A 10,953-nucleotide genomic window follows, 5' to 3' on the forward strand; every position below is an offset into this window, starting at 1 on the left:
CAACATTTTGTTTAGTTACAGCATTATTTTAAAATGGATAAAAAATAATCCTAAGCAATCTACACACAATACCCCATAATAACAGCGAAACAGGTTTTTAGAATTTTAGCAAATTTATTAAAAATAAAAAGCAGAAACCTTGCATAAGTATTCAGACCCTTTGCTATGAGACTCGAAATTGAACTCCGGTGCATCCCGGTTCCATTGATCATCCTTGAGCTGTTTCTACAACTTGATTGGAGTCCACCTGTGGTAAATTCAATTGATTGGACATGATTTGGAAAAGCACACACCTGTCCATATAAGGTCACACAGTTGACAGTGCATGTCAGAGCAAAAAGCAAGCCATGAGGTCAAAGGAATTGTCCGTAAGCTCCGAGACGGGATTGTGTCGAGGCACAGATCTGGGGAAGAGTACCAAAACATTTCTGCAGCATTGAAGGTCCCCAAGAACAGAGTGGCCTTCATCATTCTTAAATGGAAGAAGTTTGGAACCACCAAGACTCTTCCTAGAGCTGGCCGCCCGGCCAAACTGCGCAATCGGGGGAGAACGGCTTTGGTCAGGGAGGTGACCAAGAACCCGATGGTCACTCTGACATAGATCTAGAGTTCCTCTGTGGAGATGGGAGAAACTTCCAGAAGGACAACCATCTCTGCAGCACTCCACCAATCAGGTCTTTATGGTAGAGTGGCCTGACGGAGTTGGAGTTTGCCAAAAGGCCTCTCAGACCATGAGAAACAAGATGCTCTAGTCTGATGAAACCAAGATGGAACTATTTGGCCTGAATGCCAAGCGTTACTTCTGGAGGAAACCTGCCACCATTCCTACGGTGAAGCGTGGTGGTGATAGCATCATGCTGTTGGATTCTTTTCAGAGGCTGGTACTTCCAATATCTGAATCAAAAGCATTAGTGAGTTCGGAACACACTAGCTCACTAACTGTGAGCTAGTGTGGCCTACCACTTCGCGGGCTGAGCCATAGTTGCTCCAATACGTTTACATTTCACAATAACAGCACTTACAGTTGACAGGGACAGTCACCACCACAAAGACAACCGTGTTAAAATGAGGCTTTACACAACAGACTAGAGCTTTGTTCAATAAATCCTGTAGTACAGTGTTTCCCAACCCTGCTCATCGAGTACCCCCAACAGTACACCTTTTTATTATAACCCTTGACAAGCACACCTGATTAAACTTGTCAACAAGCCCTTAATGAGCTGAATGAGGTATGTTTGTCCAGGGCTACAACACAAATGTGTACTACTGCTGTAGTAGATGGCTTCCTCTCCAATACAATGTAGAGGAGTCATGCAATAAACGTGGTTGCATGAAGATAATGTAAATGTGTGAAAAGTAATTTCTATACCCTCTTTTTCAGGACAAACATACCATACCAGTTTAACATCTTTATTCACACAAAACAAAATACATTTTTTTTTAGTTAGGCAACAATATATACAGACAATGATTTATATATGAATACCATATGTACAGTTGAAGTGGGAAGTTTACATACACCTTAGCCAAATACATTTAAACTCAGTTTTTCACTTAATCCTAGTTAATATTCCCTGTTTTAGGTCAGTTAGGATCACCACCATTTTAAGATTGTGAAATGTCAGAATAATAGTAGAGAGAATGATTTATTACAGCTTTTATTTCTTTCATCACATTCCCAGTGGGTCAGAAGTTTACATACACTCAATTAGTATTTGGTAGCATTGCCTTTAAATTGTTTAACTTGGGTCAAACGTTTCAGGTAGCCTTCCACAATGCATGGCTGTGTGCTCGATTTTTATATACCTGTCAGTAACGGGTGTGGCTGAAGTAGCCAAATCCACTCATTTGAAAGGGTGTTCACATACTTTTGTGTGTATATATAGTGTATTTACACTGAACCATGGTCACTCATACATGCATAACACCTACAGTGCCTTCAGAAAGTATTCACACCCCTGAACTTTTTCCACATTTTGTTAAATTGATTTTTTTGTCACTGGCCTACACACAATACCCAATCATGTCTAAATGTGTACAAATCAATGAATGAAAATGAAAAGCTGAAATGTCTTGAGTAAAGTATTTCATCCCTTTGTTTATGGCAAGCCTAGGTAAGTTCAGGAGTAAAAATGTGCATAATAAGTTGCATGGACTCTGTGATATTAGTGTTCAACATGATTTTTGAAAGACTACCTCATCTATGTACCCCACCCATACAATATATAACGTCAAGCAGTGAATTTCAACCACAAAGACCAGTGAGGTTTTCCAATGCCTTGCTAAGAAGGGAATATATTGGTAGATGGGTAAAACAAATGCAGACAGTGAAATATCCCTTTGAGAATGATGAAGTTATTAATTACGCTTTGGATGGTGTATCAATACACCCAGTCACTATAAAGATACAGGAATCCTACCTAACTCAGTTTGCCAGAGAGGAAGGAAACATCTCGGCAATTTCACCATGAGGCCAATGGTGACTTTAAAACAGAGTTTAATGGCTGTGATTGGAGAAAACTGAAGATGGATCAACAACATTGTAGTTAATCCACCACACTAACCTAATTGACAGAGTGAAAATAAGGAAGCCTGTACAGAATACAAATATTCCAAAACATTCATCCTGTTGGCAACAAGTCACCTAAAGTAATTACGTTTTTGTCCTGTATACAATGTGCTATGTTTGGGACAAATCCAATACATTACTGAGTACCACTCCATATTTTCAAGCGTAGGTGGCTGCATCATGTTATGGGTATGTTTGTAATTGTTAAGGACTGGGGGGAAAAAAATACAAAAATAAACTATGGTGCTAAGCACAGGCTAAATCCTAGCGGAAATCCTAGCTTTCCACCAGACACTGGGGGATAAATGTACTTTTCAGCAGGACAATAACCTAAAACAAGGTTTCCCAAAGTCGTTCCTGTGTAGTCCCTGAGACGACCAGCCCTGAGAGACTGGAGAGGAGGATTTCATGCTTCATGGTGTCAGCCTGAGCTCTCTCAATTAGCCTCTAGAGCAGGGTTCCAGCCCGCTGGCCCAATTTTATTTGACCCCCAAATTTTGTGAGCAAAAACAAAGTATTATATTTAAAAAAAGTATATATTTTTTATTGTTCTAGTTTTCTCTAAAATCATCAAGAAATCATCTCAAAGTGATTAGGAAATCTGTTCCCAAGTATTCCCATTAATAGAGGCAAAGGCCTTTGTGATCGTATCCAAATGTTATCAAGGTTTGAAATTATTTTGTTTTTGTCATGCTATATCTGTTTGGGATTCTTGAGGTCAATTTGCAGTGTACGAATTATTTATGACCATGATCCGGCTCCCCCGCAATCCGCTCAAGGACATCGCTGTGTCATGTCACATACTGTACTGTTGTGCTCCGCGATGCCATGCCATATCGTGCTGTACTTTACTGTACCATGCTGTTACTGTGCATGCTGTATCTTGTGATGTATGCCTGTATCACGTGAACCATGTATAAGTGTGCACTATTTGTTTCCATTGCCATTGCCATCACCGGGAACCCCTCCCAATCCACCCCCTCTCAGGAAGAGCATAATAACCCCCTGGACCAGCGGCTCACTGTGAGTACACTTCATCCCACAATCCTTCGCTCCATCCTCTCCGCCCCCTCTTCCCTCTGATCCATAGAGAACCATGGGCTGCCACCCTCATAGTTCAATCCACTCAGATGAAGTCAGTGGGGAAGAATACAGTATGCAATCTTGTCATAGCAACTCTGGGTCCCTATAGTGGTAGCAGCTGCGTTCTTCACTATTAGACGTCTCACTGGTGATGACGTCTATGATGATGTGACCCCCCCCCTCTCACACACACACACACACACAATAAATATGGAATTGTAACAGTTATGAACCCATCCAGGGCCTAGTGATTTGACTGTGAGCCTTTCCTCAAATGAGCCTTTTGATATTGTTGTCTGGTAGTAAGCTTATTGCCTAGCTGTTCCATACTGGCCTTGCTTTTGAGGCTCACTGTATTTGTCTATTTCCCTCTCAGGAGATGGCGAGCACCCTGGCCCAGAAACACCTGCGATCCATCATCCTCAATGTGAGTTTCGGGGAAAGCCTGAGTGTACTTGTCTTGGATAACCAGTCACAACCAAACAGCCCTTCATAATAACATGATGCGTTCTAAACAGTACAGATGAAGAGGTGCTGCTGCTCCTAATATGTGTGTCATCTCTCGCAGCACGTTATCCGAGGCAACAGACCAATCAAAGCCGAGATGGCGCACCAGCTCTACGTGCTGCAGGTACTGACCTTTAACCTTCTGGAGGAACGCATGATGACCAAGATGGATCCCAGCGACCAGGTAAAACAACCAGAAGCAGTTTTATTTTTGTATTCCCTGAGTCTTTCACCTCAACCCTTTTCACCCTCATACCGTTTGATGTTTTTAAGTTCTGCGCTCATCCATTTCCAGGCCCAGAGGGACATCATTTTCGAGTTGCGCAGGATTGCGTTTGACGGGGAGAACGACCCCAGTGGCACGGAGAAGAGAAAGGCCATGTACACCAAGGACTACAAGATGCTGGGCTTCACTGTGAGTCCAGCTAGTGGGTTGCTTTCATCTGTATAACTGCTCTCTAGAGAGGTTGTTTGGGTCGGAGAGTGATTGGATGTGTTATTGACTCACCTGTCGGTTGTTTCTCCAGAACCATGTGAACCCTGCCATGGACTTCACGCAGACCCCTCCAGGGATGCTGGCCCTGGACAACATGCTCTACCTGGCCAAGCTGCACCAGGACACCTACATCAGGGTGCGTGTGCCATTTTAAGACAGAGCCTGTACCACACTCTCCAGTGAAGGTTTTCTGTGACAAAAAGTTCTGAACAAATACATTTTATATTTCAAATGGTAGCACTTGAGTTTTCCCGAGTGTAACCATATATATGTGTGTGTCACTCACATCAGATTGTTCTGGAGAACAGCAGCCGCGAGGACAAACACGAGTGTCCTTTTGGTCGCTGTGCCATCGAGCTCACTCGTATGCTGTGTGAGATACTACAAGTGGGAGAATTGCGTGAGTACACTTCTCGCAGATGGACACCACACATTACGATGGCTTTAAGGCGGACGTGGCATTCAAGGAAGCCTCAATCTTTTTGGGGCTTGTCCAAGCTAATCAGAGTGGCCAACCTCATTCATTTTTAATGTACTTGTATCCTCAGAGGGATAACTGATGTATAATTTTTCAGGACACCCTCATGCATTATAATAAGTATTCGATGGTGTGTGTGTGTTCCTTCTCTCCAGCCAACGAAGGCTGCAACGACTACCACCCCATGTTCTTTACTCACGACCGGGCGTGGGAGGAGTTCTTCTGCGTCTGCATCCAACTGCTCAACAAGACCTGGAAGGAGATGAGGGCCACGGCTGAGGACTTCAACAAGGTCAGAGTTCATCTACCGGAGTCAGTTGATCACTTGGTTACTTAGGACATTAATGACTCCTATCCATACCACTTTGTTTATCTGGTTGACTCTGGTTGGTAAAGGAAAAGCTGATAAATCGCATGGCTTCAATGTAATGTAACAAGTGCCAATGTTTCAACAGCTAAGCTGCCTTCATTTATCAGGGTTTTCACTAAATGTTTGACTCTGGTTGTTAACCCATTGGTTGGCCAGGTGATGCAGGTGGTTCGGGAGCAGATCACCCGGGCTCTGGCCATGAAGCCCTCGTCCCTGGACCATCTGAAGGGTAAACTGCGAGGCCTCAGCTACTCTGAGATCCTGCGTCTGCGCCAGTCGGAGAGGATGAGCCAGGACGACTTCCAGTCACCACCCATTATGTCAGTCCCACATCCACGTTAACTTTTTGACTTTGTCCATCAGATTAGTCTGCCTTTGTGTTTGGGTTTAACCCCACGTGTCAGTATTTTAGCCTCTCTTCAGACTTTGTTTTCATTTTAAAAGTTTCATGGTACTGTATGACAGGATGAGGGTCAATTCCATTTAAATTCAGGAAGGAAACTATGGAGCCCCTTAGGGGTCAAGGTGGAGAAAAAAACTGCCAGGCTAATCCATTCCCTTGTTTTTTTTAATCAATTTCTTCGGATTCTTTATTCGTTCCCTCAGTTTATTCCTGATTTGTGTAGATCTAAGCTTAAAAACAGCATTCCCCTCATGTAGGCTACCATGACAGCCCCACATGGCCGATAACATATTGCAGCCTGACTAGAATTCTATTTAGTCAATTACATGCTTCAAATGGTGATGATCACTGACCATTCAATAGCTTATTTCCAGTTTCAGTGTTTTCATATGCCTCCGGGTCATATGGGCAAATAGGTAATGGGTGTGCAAAACCCATGAAGTAGGCTAGGTCATTTCAATAGCCTGAAAAGCCAGGAGCCTCACTAGCAGTCAACTGGATGATGCATGTTTACGATGCAAACCAAATAGGCTACACAGTTGTCTATTTTTCGTGCCTCTCATCCCTGCGACCCAGTGTTTTACCCCTCGTGCATAAAGTTAGTGCCAAGTACTCCAGTAAAACATGGTGCAGCCAAGCGCCTGGGTGTGTTTGTTGTTTACAATTGTGCATGTGACTCATAGAAGGCAGAAAGGAAAGGCATGCAAATTGATTGTGTGTCATTTCCAAGAGGCTTCGGGGTTACCAGGTACAATGATGCACTCGTCCCTGTGCTCGGCAGGTGAACTTCTTGTGCGACGTAACCAACCAGGCACAGATCGATGGTTTAAATCAGCTCTGGCTCTATGTTCATAACTAAAACGGTCTATTTCCTTGGTTGGGATGACAATGCGTCACCTGGAAATTAGCAAAGTTCTAGGCTAGCGTAGGTAGCTAAAGAACTCTTCCAGAATACAGATATAGAACAGCGAAGGTCATGAAGCAGAGCCAGATGGAATTCTTGCCTAGTGATGAGAGCTCATCACTGCACCGTATTTGCACCTTGAGGGGTTTTGCACGCCCGTTACCTATTATTTGCCCATATGACTCGGAGGCATATGGAAACACTGAAACTGGAAATAAGCTATTGAATGGTCAGTGTTCATCACCATTTGAAGCATGTAATTGACTAAATACATCATATTGCAGCCTAAATATAATTATCGGCCATGTGGGGCTGTCATGGTAGCCTACATAAGGCGATGAAATTTTTTTATCTGTGAGCGGATACAAAAACAGAGGGAACAAATACAAAATCTAGAGGGAATGGATAAAAAACAGTGGGACCGGATTAGCCTGGCTTTTTTTTCTTTCTCCACAATGACCACTAAAGAGGCTCTGTGGGACACTGAAATTCCAATTACACTTTTTCTCATTGAAAAGCATTCAGGAAAATTGGAATTTCAGTTTATGTTCTGAATTGACTGAATTGAAATGGAGTTGACTCCCACCCTGCTCTATGAACAATATAGGTTAGTTAGCGCGTGTGTGTTTTGGTTGCTGTTCAATGCTAACAGACCTACGTGAGTGTTGTGTTGCAGTGAGCTACGCGAGAGGATTCAGCCAGAGATCCTGGAGCTGATCAAGCAGCAGAGGCTCAACCGCCTGTGTGAGGGAAGCTGCTTCCGCAAGCTGGGCAACCGCCGCAGACAAGGTGGGCACACACACTTAAATAAACAAAGTGATAGGAGCAAGAGCAGTGTGCGGGTTTTCTTTTAAAAAGCATTATTCCTACGTACCTGCACCAAGATACGCTTTTGAATATTTGCTGAGCACTACCTTTCTGTGTTTTTTTTTTCACTGCCGTCATCTTTTGTCCTCCTCAGAGAAGTTCTGGTTCTGCCGCCTGTCTCTGAACCACAAGGTGCTGCACTATGGAGATCTGGACGAGTCTCCCCAGGGGGAAGTGCCCCTTGAGCTGCTCACCGACAAGAGTGAGTCTCCTGGCTGCAACTCTGTCTCCCCCCACTGACTCTCAGTGATGGGGTCACCGTGACCTGTGCAATCGTGACTATTTGAGATTCGAGTGAGGTTGCCTATCAAAAGGCAAGCTAATCAGGTGAAGTCTCATTGAACATGGAGAGGCATTAGCTCTGAGCTGATGTTGCACAGATTCACTTGTCGTCTGGAGGGCAGACGATCCAGTCAAGTGTTACGACTGACACTGACTGATTCACATCACACCTAGGTCAGTGGAACTGTGCAGTGGTTGACTCAGATAAATGCCTGTTCATCTCGTCTTAATTTCCTGCTCTTTGTCGTCTTCCCCTTCAGTCCCCGTGTCTGATATCAAGTCTGTGGTGACGGGGAAGGACTGCCCCCACATGAAGGAGAAGAGTGCACTGAAACAAAACAAGGTAGGCTACTGTGGCCTCTTATCTGCAGAGTGCATCCCAAATGGTAACCTATTCCCTATATACTGCACTACTTGGATATAGGGTGCAATTTGGGACATAGACCTGTTGGTGTGATGTCTGTTAGCATGACTTCTTCAGCTCAATGGTTATGGAGTATCTAGGGAGTTTCTCACTCCTCCGTCCTCTCCTACGTGACCTGGAAACCAATAAGTGGTCTCCATATGTATGAGAGTGTCAGTTCGTTAATATGCCAACGGAGGACTTTGCTCCTCTTCTCGATTGCCATCTCCAGCGGAGGGTACTCCGGTGTATCCTACTGCGGCAAGACTTTTGAATTCTGCCACATCCCCTTTAAAACAGCTGTTTTCTCGGATGAGAAAAGCATGTACACATTTAAAAGCCATATGTAACAGTGTTGCTTCTGTCCCTCTCCTTGCCCCGGCCTGGGCTTGAACCAGGAACCCTCTGAACACATCAACAACTGCCTTCCATGAAGCATTGGTACTATTCACTCCACTAAAAGCCGCGGCCCTTGCAGAGCAAGTGAAACAACTACTCCAAGGTCTCAGAGCAAGTGACGTCGCTGATTGAAACACTACTAGCGCACTCTGCTAACTAGCGAGCCATTTCACACCGGTTACATATACGCTACTTATCCTTTTATCTATAAAATAGCACAACTAGCTACATTTATTTTTATCTCTTTACACATGTTTTGGGATTCCACCTCCTGTAAACGTCATTTGTCTGATAATGTGCTAAAGAAGGAGTCTCATTTCATACAAGCCCATTTGTTTTCACGTTTCCTCGATTACCTTTTTCAAAAAGGAGGCGAGGAGAGGACAGAGGAGAGGATGCGAGGAAATCCAATTGAGATTCTCAAAATCATCCTAGTGCACTGTATGATGTTTATATTAGAGGTTTGGACATGAGGTGTGCTCTGTTGTTTGGGTAGGAGGTTTTAGAGCTGGCCTTCTCCGTCCTGTACGATCCTGATGAGAACCTCAACTTTGTGGCCCCCAACAAATATGAGGTGAACTGCATGTTTAACCCCTCAGAATTAATAACTCTGAAGACATGATCTGCGTTGTATGTGAGGGCATACCGCAAATGTACTGTCTTATCTGACCCGTGCTCTCTATTTGCTTTGTGTGTTGTGTGCGTGCATGCGCCTGCCTGCACTGAGCAGTACTGTGTCTGGACTGATGGGCTGTGTGCGTTGCTGGGCCGAGAGATGGGCAGTGACCTCACCCGCAGCGACCTGGACACGCTCATCTCCATGGAGATGAAGCTCCGCCTCCTGGACCTGGAGAACATCGCCATACCCGAAGCCCCTCCCCCTGTGCCAAAAGAGCCCAGCACTTACAACTTCACCTACAACTACGGCTGAGGGGTGTGTGTAAGGCCGGTTTGTTTCATTTTGTTTCATAATTCATCACTTCATGGCCGTACCAACTTTTGTTAAATAAGCTCTGTGTGTTTTGAACAGTTACAGCTGAGCCCCAATATCGCTTCATGCATCGTCATAACAATAGAACCAGATCTGTTTGAACTGACACATCACGGCCCAGGGTCTTTTCCAAGGTGTTGTATTCAAGCCACTCCCCGTGTCTGCTCATCCTCTAATTCAGTACTAATCAATATTATTGATGTTTGTTATGCAGAATCTGATTATATTTTTGTAAATGACTGAACTCAGACTCAGCTTTGAAGAGAAGGAACATTGTTCTAGCAACCTACTAATTTTACTTTAAAAAATTGTGGTTTAGGGCACAAAAGATTGAGCTAGGTATTAAATTGACAGAGGTATCAGAGAAAGCAGTAAGCCATTTGATGGCTTATCACATATTAGTCTTCTATAATTATTATACTTTGCACAGTCAAACTCAGTTGCCAAATGGTGATCTGTATGTGGAGACATTTAACACTAAACAAAATGGACCTTTTACCACGCAAACACTCTGAAGTCACATATTCTCTGGAATTATTAGGTTAGGAGATGGCCAAAATGCCTCGTAACATGAATCCTCAATGGTCAAGGTGTCAAATATTGAATAATGTGTTTTTGTTGTATCTTGCACTGCTGATGAAAGTAACAAGAAATGTGCTCAGTATACGCTATTGGAGTTTGGTTACACTGTACGTAAATGAATAGGATTCAGTGGTCTTGTATTGCAAGTTATTTGTAAAAGGGTTCTACCTTTGTAAAGGGGTTCTGATATTTGATGTCCCATTGTTCATAGTACACAATCTAAAAGGGATGTTATGTCAAAGACATCACTGTCAAAAGCTTGTAGCTGCTTAGAGAATTCTACAAAATGCCACATTGAACAAAGTCGGGTTGCTAATGGACACCCCAACAGTATGGAGACTTCTGAAGAGGCTTAAGCATTAGGTACTCTTTAACATGACATGCTAAACCATGACTGTGTTCAGGCTAGTGCTGTTAGTGAATGACATGTTAGTCATGAAATACATTTACAATTGAAGTCGGAAGTTTACATACACTTAGGTTGGAATCATTAAAACTCGTTTTTCAACCACACCACAAATTTCTTGTTAACAAACTATAGTTTTGGCAAGTCAGTTAGGACATCTACTTTATGCATGACACAGGCCATTTTTCCAACAATTGTTTACAGACAGATTAT

General features: G+C 43.5%; 1 protein-coding gene across 4 annotated transcripts in view; it reads left to right on the plus strand.

Annotated features, from left to right (window-relative positions):
* The window catches only part of LOC109894106 (engulfment and cell motility protein 2), a 33,633-nt gene extending 22,885 nt beyond the window's left edge, over window positions 1-10,748 (plus strand). For 2 of the 4 annotated variants that reach the window (XM_020487338.2, XM_031824232.1), the window contains exons 11-23: window positions 3,557-3,592; window positions 4,029-4,079; window positions 4,221-4,343; window positions 4,455-4,574; window positions 4,687-4,791; window positions 4,947-5,055; window positions 5,289-5,425; window positions 5,660-5,823; window positions 7,487-7,599; window positions 7,772-7,879; window positions 8,220-8,302; window positions 9,258-9,335; window positions 9,492-10,748. In XM_020487338.2, coding sequence (XP_020342927.2) covers window positions 3,557-3,592; window positions 4,029-4,079; window positions 4,221-4,343; window positions 4,455-4,574; window positions 4,687-4,791; window positions 4,947-5,055; window positions 5,289-5,425; window positions 5,660-5,823; window positions 7,487-7,599; window positions 7,772-7,879; window positions 8,220-8,302; window positions 9,258-9,335; window positions 9,492-9,692 — 1,428 coding nt within the window. In that variant the 3' untranslated portion in view covers window positions 9,693-10,748. The remainder of the gene's footprint in view (window positions 1-3,556; window positions 3,593-4,028; window positions 4,080-4,220; window positions 4,344-4,454; window positions 4,575-4,686; window positions 4,792-4,946; window positions 5,056-5,288; window positions 5,426-5,659; window positions 5,824-7,486; window positions 7,600-7,771; window positions 7,880-8,219; window positions 8,303-9,257; window positions 9,336-9,491) is intronic. The other 2 variants (XM_031824237.1, XM_031824239.1) reach the window with 1 other exon arrangement.
* Window positions 10,749-10,953: the final 205 nt, after the last annotated feature.

The sequence above is a fragment of the Oncorhynchus kisutch genome, linkage group LG1 (assembly GCF_002021735.2).
Source record: "Oncorhynchus kisutch isolate 150728-3 linkage group LG1, Okis_V2, whole genome shotgun sequence".
Taxonomy (NCBI): Eukaryota; Metazoa; Chordata; class Actinopteri; order Salmoniformes; family Salmonidae; genus Oncorhynchus; species Oncorhynchus kisutch.